Source organism: Python bivittatus, unplaced genomic scaffold (genome assembly GCF_059951505.1).
Source record: "Python bivittatus isolate LINGU-HERP-01145 unplaced genomic scaffold, Pbiv_v1 ctg000980_np1212, whole genome shotgun sequence".
Classification (NCBI taxonomy): domain Eukaryota; kingdom Metazoa; phylum Chordata; class Lepidosauria; order Squamata; family Pythonidae; genus Python; species Python bivittatus.
The window spans coordinates 47,221,568-47,240,866 of NW_028277125.1; the positions used below are offsets into that span (position 1 = coordinate 47,221,568).

The 19,299-nt window shown below is 36.2% G+C and overlaps 1 protein-coding gene across 4 annotated transcripts in view; it reads left to right on the plus strand.

Moving 5' to 3' along the window:
• The window catches only part of NEURL1 (neuralized E3 ubiquitin protein ligase 1), a 147,543-nt gene that overhangs the window by 90,982 nt on the left and 37,262 nt on the right, over positions 1-19,299 (plus strand). For all 4 annotated transcript variants that reach the window (XM_007423233.4, XM_088132409.1, XM_025163424.2 and 1 more), the window contains exons 2-3: positions 6,952-7,193; positions 12,012-12,333. In XM_007423233.4, coding sequence (XP_007423295.1) covers positions 6,952-7,193; positions 12,012-12,333 — 564 coding nt within the window. The remainder of the gene's footprint in view (positions 1-6,951; positions 7,194-12,011; positions 12,334-19,299) is intronic.

Consider the following 19,299-nt stretch of genomic DNA (forward strand, 5'->3'; position numbering starts at 1 on the left):
TTAATCTAGGAGATGTCCTTTTACCAGCATTGATGATCGTGTAGGGAAAAAAATGAAAGTGATAGGGGAAAGGTCTGGAGAATTTTAAACTTCTCCCTCAGCTATGTTCTTGGCCTAGAAGAAAACATAAACATTCATTCTCTTCTACTGTTCCTCCACGAAACAGCACTGGACCCATTGGATGTCATTACTCTGGCATCAGAAAGCTCGGAATGAAACAAGGTCTCCCCTTAGAATGTTCCTTAGCTGCCTAGCACAGATTTCTGTCCATTATTTTTCTGCATAATGCAAATGTCAGTTGTGAAATTTTTGCTCTCAGTAATCTTTCTTCATTATTATTTGAAACTACTATAACACGTTAAAAAAAGATGTAAAGATATAGGTTCTCTACAATTTTGTATCCCTCAACAGACTTTTCCCTCTCTTGTCCTCTGATGGTCAGGTCACTTTCTGCAAAGTTTCCTGCTCCTGATGTATTTTATTTACTTTTTTATTGTTTGACATAATATTTTGAGGAGTAAGTACTCCAAATACTATTTCCTCTTGCCTTAAAATCTTAATAGTTTTTGCCAGAACTTGTGTTTCTTCTTGTTCTCCTGATTTGGGCAAGAAAAGGTTTAGTGAAACTTAGAATGAATGTTAGAGCACAAAATGAATAAGCTTACAAGAAAGCTTTCTTGCTTTTTAAAGCTTCCTTGGTTCTCTTCTATCATTTGGGACTTGTTTGTTACTTCTTGATCTGTAATTTATCTCAAGTTAGATTATTTTACATTTAAATAATTTCTGGAAGAGTTTATTGTTTCAGATATTCCATTTTCTTACAAATGCATTTTTCTTTCTTTTTCTTTCAAGAAACTTCTCAAGGTTCCAATTTTTTACTTAGGAATGTAATTCTTATTCCAGTGTTCTCTTTCATGCAAATATATTAGCAGAAGCATGCCCAATTTTTCCTAGTTCAGGGCTATACTTCATCTTTGGGTAACATGCTAGGGGCACACTAAAAACTAGTGAGTGGATCAGAACAATTTTGACTAATAAATTTATTATTTATTTTTGTGCCGTCAAGTCAATCTTGACTTCTGGTGACTTCCCTGCAGCTTTCTTGGCAAGATTTCAGAAGTGGTTAGCCATTGCTTCCTTCCTAGGGCTAAGAGACAGTGATTGGGTAAGGTCACCTAGCTGGATTTGTGCCTAAGGCAGGACTACAACTCACAGTCTCCTGGTTTCTAGTCTGGTGCCTTAACCACTATACCAAACTGGGTTTCAGATTTAATTTACCTTCCATGTAATTAAAATTCAACATAGTTCATATGATCACTCTTCAGTTATGTATTGATACATTCTGAAGGTTTCTCAGGGCTGTAACAAGTGTTTTGAGGGCTGTGTGCAATCCTGGGACTTCAGGTTGTGCACTTCTGCAGTAGCATGAATGGGAAAATAGAACAACACTTGCTGGCCTTGCTCCTTCTGTTATATCCCTGTATCCTGGTCCTCCTGACTTCAGAGTAGCCTTAAACCATAGAGGTTAGGGTCATTTGGCCATGTTGACCCAGCCAAGGAGGAGGTGCACACACTTACCATGTGTCCCAACCATCACACTTGCACATACAAAGCTGTGAGAACTTGGTTCTGGCTTGCTGAAGCAGAGCAGGATGGGGGACTCCTAGCAGTCTGGCTGTGCATGGGCACCCCCAGCCCCAATTCTGATCCCATCAAATGTTTCTCCTGAACTCCCAGAGGATCACAGCTCACCATCTGAGAGCCCGGGTAGAGAATTCTCAGGCATAAAGCAAGCCCCTCTTCAGATCTCTGTCCAAAAGACAGGAAGTTCAAACAACATGTTTCCATTCTTCCCTTTCATGTGATAAAGGTGAATGGCTGAATTGGATTATTCCTTCCTTTGAATGTTGAGATCATTAGGTTCTTTATTTGGTATTATGCACAAATAAATATATTGTATTGAATTTAGGCTAACTTGCAAATGTAAAACATTAGTATTTAAACCTGGCAAATTTTGTTTTGCTTACATAAAAAAGCGAGACTTTTAAGAAATGGTATTGTTCCTTGGTTCTTCCAGCTTTTCCAACTCTGAACCAAATTCCGATTTATAATCCTGCTGAAATTTAATAGGATAGCTTCCAAGTTATAGCAATGTGCGTGGAAAATATGCCCAGGATAGGCTTTCTATTCAAATGTATTTAAACTGGAAGAGAATGCTGGCAGTTTTAGAAATATTCCAGAACTAGATCTCAAAATACTATGACTAGTATTTCTTCTTTCTTTCTACCAAAGATTAACTGTTGGTTTATATTTAGCAACAGAGTGGGTTTTTTTTTTTTAAGTCTGCACTATTTGAGAGGCCTATTGAAGGAAAGCAAACAACACTCACATTGATTTGTAGACCATGGAAATAAACTATCATTAAATATTCACAACTAGAATCTCCTTTTACATGACTGGTGTTTCCAATGTCAGTTGCTGTTTACACTCAGTGAGCATGCTACACGAATGGAAACTGAAGGTCTAGCATATCTCTATTCATCTGTACAACACTACAGGACAGGGAAGAGAAACAAATATTAGGTATCAGTATCCAATATTATTTACTTTCAAATTGGGTTGCCATGGTATTTCCTATATTTAGTGCCTGCGCTAAACCTATTACTGTGAACAGAATGCAGATCACATAATCTTTCTTCCTTAGCACCCATACAGTTTTAAAATAAGGACTTCAAGAAGAGTTTGGATGAATCACTTTGAATACTTATGTAAATTTATTGTTCTGGGAAGCATAAACACCTTTGGCAGCATTTTGTTTTCCTACTTTTCATTTCTGACATAATGAAAAATGCTCTGAACAGAAAATCTAGTCAATTAAAAAAAATATGCGTGTATTGAACATATTGTGCAAGTACATTCTCCAGCTCTTCAAGCCATGAATAATTTTAATCAAATAGTAAAATAAGGTTTGAGTTTTGGTAAAGTATGCAAAGTCCATTTATGTTTTTGTAACTGGATCTAGTCCCTAAAAACATAGGAATTTGGTCGTGTGTCATAACAGTTTGCATCTAATCAAAAACTTTAAAGTAGTAGAGTACTAATCATTCCATCGGAGATTAGGTTAGCCCCAACCCTGTCGGCCTTTTGTAAGGCCCTAAAAACTTGGTTTTGTGCCCGAGCCCAGGCCCCCGGATGTGTGATAGAGCCCATCTCTTGGCTTTGTTGATGGTTATTTTATGATGCTACATGTTTTTATTTTATATTAGGTATTTTATTTGTTTTTATCTATTTTAGATAAAAGCACCCAGAGTCATGTATGTGAGATGGGTGGCTGTATAAAATAAGTAAGTAAGTAAATAAAATACAATAAAATACAATAAAATACAATAAAATACAATAAAATACAATACAATACAATACAATAAAATCAAATAACATACTTAATGCTGGCCAGGCAGTTATCTAGTATTTTCTAGTCTGACTGCCAACAAGTTTATCCAGAATGTCAGGCAGGTCTTGATAACCTGCTACATGTCCATTTTCACTAGAGGAGAATAGAACCCAAGCCTCTGGAATTGCACCTAGCTCCTTCCACATGCAAGGACATGCTCTATCATTGAACTATGGCCAGTAACTCTGCATGAGAGAGAGATCTCATCACAGAAAGCCTCTTCATTTTTCCTTCATCACCATGCTGACAAAAGCACAATTTCTCTATATTTGTTGTTCCATGGCAGCTTAGAAGCAAAACTGGTGAGTGACAGCCAAGAATGAAAACCAAGTAGGGCTGATGTTGTAAAATGACTACCTGTTTTTTTGAAGATGCTTCGCTTGGACTAGCAAGGGATATCTTTCAAGCTTGGGCGCACTAAACAGTTTTAGGTCTAGGTCAAGGTAGCTGCTTTGATATGTTAAAACATGTTCTGAATGAGAACTCATGCTCAGAGGCTTTGGTGATAGTTTTGATTTGGTTTGGTGGAGAGGGCTGATTTCATGAGCTTGTGTAGCCTTTATCATAGCTGACCTGTATAGTACTGTACTGTACTGCTATTCGGGTTTGTATTTAAATATTGGCATAAGGGTTTTGCCATGGTCTCTTCCATCTGATACGCCTCCTGTCCTTTATTCCCAAACTTCCATCGAAAAGTCATTGTTGAATATATTGGGGGTATTCTAGGGAGTCATTGCAGTCTGCCCCAAGCATTTGCTACCTAACTGCATTGCATTTGTTCTCTTTCTTCTTCTGCCCTGCACAACAGCTTAGTTTCCCTGCTGCTACAGAAAGTTGTTTTATTACTACAAACATATGGGGTTGTTTGTTGAAGGCTGCATGGAAACTGAAAGCTGTTTTGACCACATTGTTATCACAATTTTTAAAGAACATTATGTGCCACATAAAAATAAACATGATAACAAATATTACAACAGGTGATTAATCCCCCCCCAAAAAACTTAGGAAGATATATATTTCTACATGTGTACATTATTACTGTACTTCTCTGTACACTTCATATGAAAGTGAACACCTGATTTGCCTCAGGATATGTATTTTAAGAAATTAGTTCTTCGAAGAGATCCTTTTACAGTCAATAACTTTCTTAATAATTAACCCAAATAACCAAAGACAGAAAAAACAACTTGTAGAGAATAATGTAATTGTTCTTGCTTTCCCTCCCTCAATCTTGTTTTGCTGGTTTTATGATCATCTGCCTGCTGAAAAGTTCTTCAGACTGGTTCATGTACTCTGATCTCAAAGATATTAGGAATCATTTCTCTGGTAGGTGACTGAACGTAAATGATATACACAGCTCTACGTATGCAGCACATGGCTTATGCATAAGGATCTGTAAAGAAGAACACTCATCAACTGTGAGGAGTAGAATATGGAATCTCAGGCACCTTCTACACTTGGAATAGTGACATGTAAACCTTGCTTTCTAAAGTGCTATGTAAACACATGGTATTATCCATGCACGAATACATAATACGCTTAACAGGTTATCAATGGAATATAATGTTGTAGTGTATGATTGCCCAATTCATGGTGATCTATAAGTGGATAACAGCCAGGTGTATGATTTTGGATATTAACAAGTTGATAATCAAACTTGCAAGTTTTGCCATGTAAGAAAAGGGAAAGCATGTGATCTTCAACCAATACCTTCTCCTCTATTAGATCTTCAGGACTATGCAGTGTTTCCTTTCATTCATTGATTAAAATAGTTTTATGCTTCCTGCCATGCCAAACATCCTGTGGGTTATCTAATATTAAAATATCTCTAGTACAATATAGTACACAATGAAATATTGTATATAAAAAGAGTGGCTACAAATTGTGGAATGGTACCACCATTCAGTAGGAAATATCAAGATGAATAAATATATATTCAGTATTGTCATATTGTACTTGGATATCCCAGTGTTATTTCCAGACTTTCCTGGGAAGCCATAAATTGTGCCCATTCATTTATGAAAGAATGGTTCTACCTTTTTCCTTTCCAGATACTTTATATAGCTTACTTCTGTCCAGCTGCTCAAAATGTATTTTGTATCCATTTGATTAGCTACTAGTTTTTGTAATAAAATAATGAATTTGCAGAGTGTACACCAATATTTTGTAGTTTGTATTTATTAGGTAAGTTAATATGTCCAATATTTTACTTTGTTAGATTAATAATATGCTAAACAAGGAGATAGGTCTTCTATTTTATTAGGTCTTTTGTTCTGTGAAAAGTTGCATTATCAGCGGCCCCATGAATCTTAAAGAGGGAATGCAAGGCTATCCACTCTTATTATAAATGAATTTAACAACTGATAGAAGAAATAGCTTGTTTACAAGGCATATTGTTCTTAACTTTTAGGTGTTTCCAACTCATAGCTTTTTTATGGTATCATGTCAGGTTAGCAGTTGCAGTACTTTAATGAATTAAATAATTGGCCCATATTATTCAGCATTCCTTATGGCTATCATCTCAAATGTACAAACAGTTTTGAAGGAATTGAAGTCCAAAATATTTAGAGGGCACCAGGCTTGGAAAGGTCTGTCTGGTAACAAATGTTTAAAGATTCTGATAAGTCTTTCCCAAGCCTACCTGAAGATGCTAAGACTTGAATTTCAGATCTTTTGCATGGACAGCATGTATTCTACTCTTGAATGTTGGACATTTTCATAGGAGGTACAGGACAAAGCTTATCCATACAAATGGTTAAAATACTTAACCAAAACCAAGAAAGATCAAGGAATTAAATTCCATTAACCTGAAACAGATTGTAGATTAAATATCCTAAAACTTGTCTTATTTACCTATATTAAACTTTGTTCCAATAGAAGAGAATATATGTAGCTCAAGGTTGAACTGTGGAGTCCTTGGTGCTCTCTGAGCTTGGTTGTTTACTTGCAGACATTTCCTTACCTGGCCAGGTAACATCATCAGTATACTGATGATGTTACCTAGTTGGATAATGAAATGTTTGCAAGCAAACAACCAAGCTAATTAAACTTTGTATTTTTACTATACATTCTTAAATGTTTTCTAAATATTTCCAGAGTTAGTTAAAATCTGCCAGCTAATTGCTTTTTTGCCTGTGAAAACATAGTATACTTGTTCTCTCCCTTCTATATGTAGTTTCATCTATAATTTGTTTTGCAGAATTTATTTTGCACTACTGTTATCAAGCAATTGTCACCAAAGAAGATTTTGGGAGCCACAAAATAGGGTTTTAAATGCTGCATATACCTTTGACTTAAATATGTATGGCTATATTGTAGTTATTTATGTTATATTTATGTTATTTTATTTATGTTATATTGTAGTTTATGTTATATTGTAGTTTTCTGTAAATTAGCCTTGTAGCTCAGCAATGATTTCATTCAATGTCTTTCACCAACAGCGGTTGTTTGTTTGTTTGTTTGTTTTAAAGATTGGCTCTCTCTTTTCGTTCTTGCCTCAGATTCCATTGGTGGGCCCTTTCCTACTTCCTCTCATCGATGCCACCACAAGCAAAAGCACTGTCTACCCATCTCACAGTGTGGGACACTCTCCGTCAGCCCATTGCTTTTCCACCCTCACACCAAGGGGACACAGATCATCATGGATACCACCCAGAAAGTGGTCAAGCGACAGGCAAGTTTCTGCAATGCCATCACCTTCAGCAACAGGCCAATAGTCAACTATGAGCAAATCAGGCTTAAGGTGAGTTGGTGCTTCTTTCCACTTACTGTTTTTTGAACACAACATTTAGTTTACCATGCCAGTCTTTGCAGTGTTTTCTCATATGTTTCCATACTGAAGGGGACTTCATATTTTGCAGAAATAGTCTTCACACATCGTTAGGGCTAATATATCTGGGCTACAAAAATCCATCTGACCACTAGATGGTGGCAAAGAGATAAATAAAATTGTATAGTACTCTTACTTTATGATGAAATGAGTTAAGTGCAGAATTTGCAGCATTTGTGATACTCCCTGCCTGATGAACATCTGCATAAGCTGTGTGGAAAAGTAAACTTTGCAGGAGTCTTTAGTCAGCATTCTTGTTAATTTCAGCTCCTTGAGTTCACTCTTTCCTTGTTCTGTGCAATACAATTAAGTACATTTTCCCAAGTTCCAAGTGTTCCATAGAATAAGAGAACCATGTCCCTCCTTCAGATTTTTGTACAACACAATGAAAATATAATTCCTGTAGCTGGAGAGAGATGAGCAATAGGAAAGTGATATGGCAATGCAAGCTGTGTATAGAATCTGAGCACTAATATATTTAATTATTCTACTTTCTTCCCTACTCCATGCAATTCATCAGAGTGCTAGTGGGATGAAAGAGGCAGTGCATGTGAACCTTTAGGGTACACATCAAGGTATGTCATTTAAAATAGAACACTTTTTAGAGCAATATTCTACTCTGTTCTAATAGATTTTAGCATGCAGATAGGTCAGTGTGGGAGCAGGAAGTCTCAGTGGTATCCTGAGCCATTTAGAGGAGTTACCAATATTTTGACTTATGCTATAAAACTTATTGGTGGTCTGTACAAGTGACTTAGGGCAGGTATGATATGATATTGTGAGTAAATCCCACTAACATCCTTCTTGTCACTTTCTAAGTAGCACTTCCCATTCAAGAGTGGTGTGCAATCTGGGGGTCTTCTTTGACTTTGCACAGCTCCATCATTTGTGCCCTTTCCTAGATTGGAAGGCCCTTCAGATAGTCATTCATACCCTGGTCAGCTTGTGACTTGACTACTGCAATATGCTCTTCTTGGGGCTGCCCTTGAAAACCATCTGGAAGCTTCAACTGGTTTGGAATGCAGCAGCAACAGCAGTGATGGGCATTCCTTGGTATGCCCATGTAACACCTCTGCTTTGCGAACTGCACTAGTTGCCAGTTTGCTTCTAGGTGCGATTCATGGTACTGGTTGTGACCTATAAAGCCCTACATGGCATAGGGCCTGGTTACTTGAAGGACTGCCTATCACGCATAACATCTGCCCAGTCGATTTGATCGGCAGAGTTGGTATGTTCTGGGTTCCTTTGATTAAGCAATGCCATTTTTTGGAACCCTGGAAGTGTGCCTTTGTTACAGTGCCTGTCCTCTGGAATGAAGTTCTCCCTGGGACCTGGAAAAATCTTTTGTTTTTGTTCTCTTTGCAGGAGCAAAGATGGAGTATTCAGAGATTTAACCTTCTGTTCAGATACCTAGCTAGCAGCAAATACATTCTATTCTGCTGTAGGTTACTATTTTTATGCTTGAGGAAATTTGCAGTTTTAGCAGATAGGACTAGCAATCCTGGTCCAGTATCAGGATTGTATCAACATTTTTATTGTTGTCTTTCCCATATTTCAAGAACAACTTGAATTATTTAGGAGTGTGACTAGAGTTGATGGGGCAAGAAGAAATTATTGTTTAGCCAAGGAACTTTGGACTAGTATCGTGGTACCTATAGCTGGTCTTTCTTCCTAGAAAATCTCTGCTTGCTCATTTTCTTTTGAGTGCTAGAGAGGAGGGCTAGATATTATTTTGTTTCTCCATATCTATAAAGTTATTTTTAAAATGTTCTAGCACATCTTCTCTTCTCTCTCATTAAAATTTTGCATAGGCATGACCATTACAGATGTGAATAAGGATATAAAATTATATTAAATAAATGTGGAACCAACAATCTTGCTTTTGTTGAATGATCCTTCATTAATAGTAAAAATCCTTCTCTAAACAAGTAATTAGGCAAAGAAACAATTCCAGCCTGCTCAAACATTATTGCTTAAAGTTTATTTTTGTTATTAAATATTTATTGTATTGCCATTAGGTTTAGAAACATTGAAGATCCACCATATATTGGTATTATCTCTGTTTTATCTTTAAAACTTTATGGCTCTATTCTCAGGTTGCTATTATTTTATTTCAATCCTCCCCCCCCCCAAATGATTACTGCATGTGTCCAATTTCTGCAATTGCAGACTTCCACAATATTTCTTGTTTAGCCTGCAGTCAGCTTTCTGACATTGTTCTAAACAAATCCTTAAATTGTTAAAAGTGTAATTAGTTTGCTTGAAAAGAATCCTTTTACACTTGGAATGCTGTATGAAGATGAATTAAATATAAAAATGGGAGTGTTACTTAACCTCCGCCATATGTTCATCCAATGCATGGACAGGGCAGCAAGAAATACTTGCCCTGACCCCACCCAGTTACAATTTGTGCTATAGGCAGAGAGGTCAAGACTTGTTTTCTCTTGAAATAATGAATTTAAGTTACAGAAAGACATTTTCCAACTGAATATTAGAAAAACATATTTCTAGCAGTAGATCAGTTCATTTTTATAGTAATTTTATTCAAAATTACAATTACAAAGATAAAAATACAAACTAAAAAAAATAAATAAAAAGTGCAGAAAAGAAGAAAAAAATGGGAAGAAAAATAGAAAAGAAAGAAAAAATAAGAATATAGTAAAGAAAAAGAAAAAATATATATAAAGAAATGACTTCCCCCTTCATCACAACAAGTATAAACAATGTTAGTAATTTATCACCTTCTCTTCAAATATAACAAATGATCTCTTCTTCTCATAACCCATCTCTTATTTATAAACAAATCTTTAAAGCATCATCATTCAATCCTGATCACCAAAAGTCCATTAAGGGTTACCAGACATAACAACATATCTATTTTAACCTTGATCAAATAAACCAACTTTATATTCCTGCCTTTTACTTTTAACAATCTTGATTTTTAGCCCCATCAAATAATGTCCTAGAACTAGATTTCTTTTCATTTTTTCTTTAGCTCTTCTCACAAGATTCTTCAAAGCTTTAATGTCTCTTTTGTAAATCCAATATAGGAAAGTTATCCAGGTCACTCTTTTGGTTTGTTATTTGTATATCCCTTTTAATGATTAAGACATCAGTTGGTTTCATTGTATGTCCAATGTAGCATCTTTTTCCATGTCATTCTTGTAGCCTGTCATTTTTAAGTCCATTTTCAGATCCATCTCAGTCTTGTCGAATAAAATTTGTTCCTCTTCCATAACATCTTTAAACACAGTATAACTATAGAGGCAGACACTCTTAAAATTAATTTCTGGGTCCATTGTTCACAAATATCCTTCAATATGTCCAATGTTAAAATATTTTGCTCCATTCTGCATTAGTAAGTGAAATGTAAACATTCTTCTCCTTTAATTGTAATCTTTAGTTTCTTCTAGTTCCCTCTAGGGTCCAACCTTCAAAGTCTCATCCTATCATTTTTTTTTAAAAAGAGAATTCAAAACAAAAGCATTTTCCCATGGGAAGGATTCTTATAATTAATTCCAAAATCTTCAAATCTATCTGGACCCTTAGTCTGTTTGTAACTTTCCAAAATCAAAGTTCTAATCACCTTTTTGCTGTTTATTCCAAAAGAATTTTTCCCCCTTAAACTTGTATTTAAAACTTCTTGCACTAAGGATTGAAGGAAACTCACCCAGTACTGTAAAATTTGTTAATCTAAAGGTTCCTAATAGCTGAAAAGCAGTTAACAAACAATTTCCAATAGTAATTAGAAAAGGAAGTATGTGAACCCAGTGTCCGTTTGAAGGTGCTGACCATGGTTTGAGCAAAAAGATGGCTAATCCCTTGTCTCCCAGAGCTCTAAACCCGCTGGAGACCTCTGTCTTGTGATCTCCTCATGAGAAGCAAGTGTATGGAATACTTGTGGGTGATCTCAAGTCCTTTCTTTGTCCAGAGAGGAATTATGAAGGGCTGGTCTACTTGCCGGCTCTTCATTCCACCATGGTTGTCGGCTCCACTTTTAGCAGAGCCATCTTCAGTTCACCATTTCTTCCCCAGAAGTCTGCAATAGATCAGTTCAGTAGTGAACCAATTACCCAAAGATGTGGCACGTTCTGCGTCGCTGGATATGTTCAGTGGAGGCTAGCCAGCCATTTGCCAGGGGTGCTTAAATTTGGATTTCCTCACTGAGCAAAAGGTTGAACTCAAAAGCCTAAAAAGCCATTTCCAGTTTTCTAGGCTTCTGTGATTCTATGACACATCTTCCCCTGTTTCTGTAATCATGGGAATAGTGGGATTTTCTGTTGGTGAATGGATTGCTACTTTGTGATAGAAAATTTGGAAAATATTAAATAAATAGATGTTTGCCCACGAATAGGCAGGTCAGATTTATAAGCAAAGATTGCATTATATGGATTGAGTCCTGATAACAATTGAATTACCATGAAATTGCCACTAGATATCACTATAATGATTGGGAACCCCACACAATATATTGTTACTTTGTATCACATCCTCATTCCTCTCACAAAGCAGGAATGAAGTCTTCATGAAACTTCTTCTCTCACAACATACTGTATTCAAAACTCGTATTTCCACACTTTGTGTACGGACAGTTCCTTCCTCCATATATACTCATCATCAGATTGTTAGATGTGTTACACATCCTTATCCATTCATATTCCCAAGCCTATGCACACCCAATAAAAATGCAAAGTAATTGTATTGATCCTGTTCCCTGTTTCCCCCTTTTAGATTACAAAGAAGCAGTGTTGTTGGAGCGGAGCTCTTCGACTTGGATTTACATCCAAAGATCCCTCTAGGATTAACCCAGAAACTCTGCCCAAGTATGCATGCCCAGATCTGGTTTCTCAAAGTGGATTCTGGGCTAAGGCCCTTCCAGAAGAGTTTGCAAATGAAGGAAACATAATAGCATTCTGGGTGGATAAAAAGGGACGTGTATTTTATCGTGTTAATGATTCTGCTGCCATGTTGTTCTTCAATGGGGTAAGAACAACTGAACCACTGTGGGCTTTGATTGATGTGTATGGACTCACTCGTGGAGTGCAACTATTAGGTAGGTGCATATCTGAAAAATATGGCATTGTTATGACTTGTTACATCCTTGTATTGTTGAGAAGAAATACTCTAATTCTTTGCTGTATCTGAATTAGTTAATGACTGTCCACTGGCTGAACAACAGACTCAGGACATTTCTATGTAGGATCTGCTTCAGTGTTTGAGTGAACAATCTGCACATCATGCTTAAGCTGCTTAAGCTGCTCCTATCTGCACTAATTCTGCCTTAAGCTGTTTTAAGAAAAACTTGTTCAGACTGAGCTTTTTTGGCAGCAGCTTGCAAAGGACTCAGTCCAGACTGTAGGCTACCATGGCTCTCTGCTGGACAATTCTCCTGCTGCTGCCCTCTCCCAACTTTCCATTCCAGAAAAGCAGTTGCCAGTCGTTTACTTTTCTGACACTTTTATATGTATATCTACATGCAGAAATACATGTATACAAAGTGAAATTAAATGCACATCTTTAAAGCATCAACATGAACATATATGCAAGAACAGCAACCAGCTTTAAAATAAAAATACTTTTTTTGCATTTTTCAGCTGCTGATTTTATTACAGATTTTTCTCAATGACTTAGTGGTTATATCATTTGATATGGAGAATGTCCCTGATTAGACTACTATCTCAGAGCTGGAGGTGAAACCCTTTTAACTTAAGTGACTAGAAAAACTGTGAAACAGTATATCAGTGGACTTTTTAAAAAAAATCCCAGTGGAAAAGTAGGTAGCTTGGAGAAGGAAAAATTCTCTTTCTTTCTCTCTCTCTTCTCTCTCTCTCTCTCTCTCTCTCTCTCTCTGTGTGTGTGTGTGTGTGTGTGTCAAAAATCACTTGTGCCAGGTTTCAAAACAGGGACATTCTGCATGTCAAGCAAGTATAATAACTGCTAAGCCACTCAGAAGCTTCAGCAGACTATCTTGAAGAAAAGGTGGGAAAATGAGGTGAGATTATTTCTGCCTCTGTGCAGTACTTAATCAAACTGCAGTGGTTTGCCTAAAACAATGTAAAACACAGGAGGCAAACTGGACTGCAACATGGAGCCAGCATAAGCCAGAAAACATGACTGTTACCTTGGAGCAGGAAAACGCAGGCAGACATCCCATTCGTGGTGAGCTGGAGGTGAATAGAAGGCAACGTCACCTATTCCTGCCCTCCAGAAATGGTTGGTGGCCCAAACTCATGAAGGGCAATATACCCAATGTTACCCTAATCCAGAAGGCAGTTGGGAGGATATCATTGATGTCAATTCTGTCACTGAGGAGGATGTAGTTTAATGTCTGTTCAGCATGTTAGAGTCTCTTTAAAGTTACTGGTAGAGAACTTCCACATTATCTGTTATTGAACCTGTTACCTTCTGCATGCGAAAATTGTGCTCTTCCACAGATACTGTATATAATGACTCCATTAGCTTTTCAGATGCTACACGATCCTGTTTTTTTGTTTTTGTTTTGCTGCCATAGCATTATACAGCTATTGCTCTGAAAACAATCCATTTGACTTTAAGACTGAAGGTGATGTAGGCTACCATACTTACAGTGCAGGACTGACAGAATTATGAAAAAAGCTGAGTCCATAAGATGCTATTAGGTTTAAAGTATTTCTAAACTTTGCCCTTAAATACAGCACTGCATATTTTATTATAAACAATAAAACATTTAAATACATTTCTGTGGTATTTAAGCCATATTTTGCTTGAGCAAACATATTACACTATATTTGTTGTTGAAAAATGCTGCTTGATGCCTTTTTTTTTTTACATTTTTACATTTTGTTTATAAGGACATCCAAGATCAAGCAAACAATTCCAGGATTGGAAGCCAGAAATCACTATGAAAATAAATATCATTAATAAAATAATTTTTGTTATGACAGACTATTGGTGCACATTTTAAAGCATGGAATGTACTTTGTTTCCCATATCTTGCACATCTCTGTTGCAGCTGGCATAAGGAAATTAATTTCATGCTGCACCCAAAGGGAGAATTAATTGGCTATTGCTTCATATACATCTTAGATTTTAAGTGAAACTGCTGATGTTAAAACTACTAGTTTATGAAACTGATTCTGTTTATTGAACTCTGAGAAAATGCTATTATACTGCTTTATTGCATAGTAAGGTATACCAATGATAACCAGGGCTCTTAGTGAAAGCTGGGTTTTTATATCTAAGGAAATAAATGAATTCATAAATATTAGGGAGTTATATAATTTATTGTGTCTAATGTGTTACAAGGCTATTTTGCATATTATATAGAAGTAAATTGAGAAGAAGCACTTATTGTATTTGTAAATCTTGTATGACAGATGGCTATTTGTGGATATAAAAAGGCAGTAGGTTGATATAATAAACTGAGGCAGGGGATTTAACCTAATTCCACTGCATGAAATCCCAAAGAGTGAAATGAACCACAACTAATTTGCATTAATTTGCATAAAATATTTGTTGTTTCAGTAGAGCACATAGTGACCCTAAATGGTCAAAGCTCTGTCCTGAAATGGAAGGAAATAAATTCTAGAATTTATATACTGTTATAATAGAAATAATTGTAATTTATTAGAGAGATTTTACTAATTCTGTGGTCCTGCTAAATATATCAGAATTTCATTTATGTCACATTTTACAGCAATCTCCTGACATTGATTGATTATGTGCCATCAAGCCAGTGTTGACTCTTAGCAACTACAGTACATAAATTTTCTCCATGACAGTCTGCCCCTAACCTGGTCTTCAGGTCTTCCAGTGGTGTGCCAACTGTCAATGTAATTGAGTCCATCCATCTTACTGTTGGTTATCCTCTTCTCCTCTTTCCTTTCACCTTTTCCAGCATAAGAGCCTTCTCTAGAGAGCTACATCTTCACATAATGTCTCCAGAACAAGATAATATGAGCCTGGTCATTTGTGCCTTAAGTGAGAACTCTGGGTTGATTTGTTTTTTGATACATTTGTTTTCTTGGCTTTCCATGGTATTCTCAGGAGTCTTATTCCACACCAAATTTCAAAAGTGTCAATATTCTTCCTATACTGCTTCTTCAAAGTCCAACTTTCTCCTCCATAGAGTGTCACAGGGAATACCATTGCTTGCACTATTCTAATCTTTGTAGGTATAGGACACCTTTCAGCATGTGAATATTTTTTCCAAGGCCTTCATGGCTGCTCTACCAAGTGCTACTCTGTGGCGTATTTCTTCACTATGTTGTTCCTTTACTGCTGATAGTTGATCTTAAAAGGCATAAGGTATCTGGAAGAATCACAAGCTGGAATTAAGATTGCAGGGAGAAATATCAACAACCTCAGATATGCAGATGATACCACCCTAATGGCAGAAAGTAAAGAAGAACTAAAGAGCCTCTTGATGAGGGTGAAAGAGGAGAGCGCAAAAGCTGTCTTGAAACTCAACATTAAAAAAACTAAGATCATGGCATCTGGACCCATTAATTCCTGGCAAATAGAAAGGGTAGAAATGGAAGCAGTAACAGACTTCATTTATTTGGTCTCCAAGATCACCGCAGATGGAGACTGCAGCTGTGAAATTAAAATATGCTTGCTCCTTGGGAGGGAAGCTATGGCAAACCTAGACAGCATATTAAAAAGCAGAGACATCACCTTTGCCTACAAAGATCCGCATAATCAAAGCTATGGTTTTTTCCAGTAGTAATGTATGGCTGTGAGAGCTGGACCATAAAGAAGGCTGAGTGGCGAAGAATTGATGCCTTTGAACTGTGGTGCTGGAGAAGACTCATAAGAGTCCCTTGGACTGCTAGGAGGTCAAACCAGTCAATCCTAAAGGAAGTCAACCCTGACTGCTCATTGGAAGGATTGATACTGAAGCTCAAGCTCAGATACCTTGGCCACCTAATGCGAAGAGAAGACTCTTTGGAGAAGACCCTGATGCTGGGAAAGATTGAAGGCAAAAGGAGAAGGGGACAGCAGAGGATGAGACACAAAGAGTCGGACCCAAAGAGTTGACTGAACAACATCATCTACCACTTCAATATTTTTATTGTCAGTTCTAAGGCTGGTTGTTATATCTGTTGCCATTAGTTTGTTCTTCTTTATATTTAATGTTAGTCCCATTTTTTCAGTGTACTCCTTGACTTTCAGTACTAGAGATCACAGATCCTTTGCATTTTGGCTATCAAAGTAGTGTCATTAGCATAGCACATGTACTTGATGTTTCTTCTTCCAATTTTAAAACCACACTCATCTTCCAATTTAGCTTTTCATAATATATACTCAGCATATACGTTGATTAAATAAGGGGAGAGTATACAGCCTTGTTTCATTCCTTTGCCAACCTGGAGCTAGTCTCTTTCACTATGTTCTGTTTGTACTATGGCTTCCTGACCTATATATAGGTTTTGCATGAGAACAATGAGATGTTCTGAGATTACTCTTTTTCTGAGCACATTCCATAGCTTGACATGATTGACAAAATTGAAGGCCTTTCTATAATCAATGAAGCACATATAGACTTCTTTTTGGTATTCTTTGGCTTTTTCCAATTATAGTACTTCAAAACTTGTGGATGGGGGAAAATGTGAGCTGTGTTACCCTACATTGGAGTTTTAGAATTCAGTATCAACTGATATGTGAACTTAGTGCTGATTCCGCACTAGCATTCTTCTAAATAGATGTTTTCTCCCATGCATGCTTTATTCCCCAGTTCTGTCAGGTAGCAACATTTAAGCTATTTTGTACAAAAATATATTCATCTAAAGTGAAGTTTATTTTTAATAACAACAACAAAATTGTTCCCTTCTCAGGCCACAAAAAAACACAGAAAGGCAATTCATTTTGGTTAACCAGAATAATTACTTTCAGAGGTACAAAATATACAGGAGTAATCTATAGGATCATTCATATATATATATATATTTCTGAAAGATTAGTTTTGTTTACTACATGCACTATTTCTAAGGAACATTATAATTGCTGAATAGCTTGAATTATTTTGGGAAGCCTTGTCTTTACAAGTCCGAGATATATTATCAGCTTGATGTTGCCCAATTTTTTTGTATCAAGCCGAGCCCGAATGTATGCATCCATTTGTCTTAGTGGCTGCATGATATGCAGAAGTTTGGATACTGCTTATGAGAAGCAGCAGTGTGTTTATGTAAGGCAAATGCCCACACAATTTCAGTAACTGGAAACGCATATTCATATATTCATTTTTATTCATAGCAGCATGTATTGGAAGTAAGGCTACCTGAAGGCAGCCAGAAGGTAGCAATAAATAGTACCTTTTCTTACATAATTTCTACAAGAAGCCAAACTATTGTAGTCCCTGAATCTCAGTCGCATCTTCTTCTTACCCTGACACTAAAATACAGTACTTACAAATTAATAGCTATAATGTTTATGCCCATTGATGGCATCTAAAACCATCTCCCTGCAGTGTGCCTAATGGAATGGCAGCCCTGGTGGAAAAAGATTGTGGTGAAAGTGATTGTAACCATATGGAGTTGTTTTTTATTAATGTTTTCCATTGTTTGTATTGAACTATACTTAACAAACAATATCCGGTAACTACATTAATATAAATCCAAGACGCATATAAAGAAAAAAAAAATAGAAAATACAAAAAAGAACTACTACAATGTAAATAAAGAGACAGGTACTGCACATGTACCAATTTCCTATATATGTAAAGTATGCCATATATAATCTGTTGCTATTGAGGTAAATCATAAAATCCATCCAAATTTGATAAAATTGTGGTTCTAGCCACATAAATGATAGATATGATGGACGTTCTGCTACATGAAGCAGAGAAGTTCTCAGGAAACCTTTGTGCCTTCCTGAAACGTCTCAAAGGAATTGATTAGAAGGAATCCTCCCAGAATGGTTAGGTTACCGTTATCTTGTTCTTAATACCAGTATTTGGCAATGCATAATATTGTATGGATAGAAGATTGCTATCTCTCAGTCTCCTGACTCTTTATTATGGATCTTGTGATACTTAATTCCACAATTTTGGGAATGATTCATGCCTTCAGATTTTGACTTGTGTTTTGTTTGTGATGCCTGCCTATTTCAAAATCACAAGACATATGACATCCTTGTACTGTTCAGCACATGTCTCTGTTTTGCTACTTTTAGTTAGCATATCCAGTCACACTGGAAAATTCTCAGGGTCATGTATTGGAAAACACTCATCCTAAGCTGTCCATCGTTCCTATGCTGAAAAGATTTATGTCAGATGTTTTTCCTGTAGAGGTACTGAATGGAAAAAGGCCAGTCCAAATAGTTTTCTCACACTATTTGTTCTGTCTACACATGCCTATTTTTTATTTATGTGACCACTTGCTTGTCAGACATTTTTCATATGATTGGTCATGGTAGTCTGGATACCATTAAATCTTCAGGCATTTTCACTGCATAGTTTATTACCTGAAAGAAATATCTTGGGTATATTCTCAAGATTCCAAAGATTGTATACTTGGATGCAATCCCACCATGAAAAAAAATACAATCTTCATTGCTGTTGCTGCCCTAATAATGCTTTGTTGCTATAGAAATGTGTTTATGAAGAATATTCTGAAATAAAGGAAATAAATCATTTGACTTCCCATCTCAATGATATGGCTAATGGAGGAGGTGGTGGGGAGTTTGAAAATGATGGGACTTTGATGAAGGGCTGGTTATAGGTAATTTTTTTTCTTGATCCCTTTGGATTTACAGAAAACCAGTATTTCTGCAAGTTTTTACAGGAAACCAACATTTTTACAAAATCCTATCTTTATGTAGTAAGAAAAGGATTGCTTAATAAAAGCATTGTTAATATGGTTAATACTGTCCTAACTTGAATTATAGTTAAAAATTCTACTTGAACTGACATTTTCTTATTAATTTAAGATTTATTTTTTCTTTTATTATATTGTTATAAGTCGTGATATATTATATTGTTTCAATGTAATAATATGTGTGCTGTGTTAATTAAAATTATTAACATTCTATTGCTTAGATT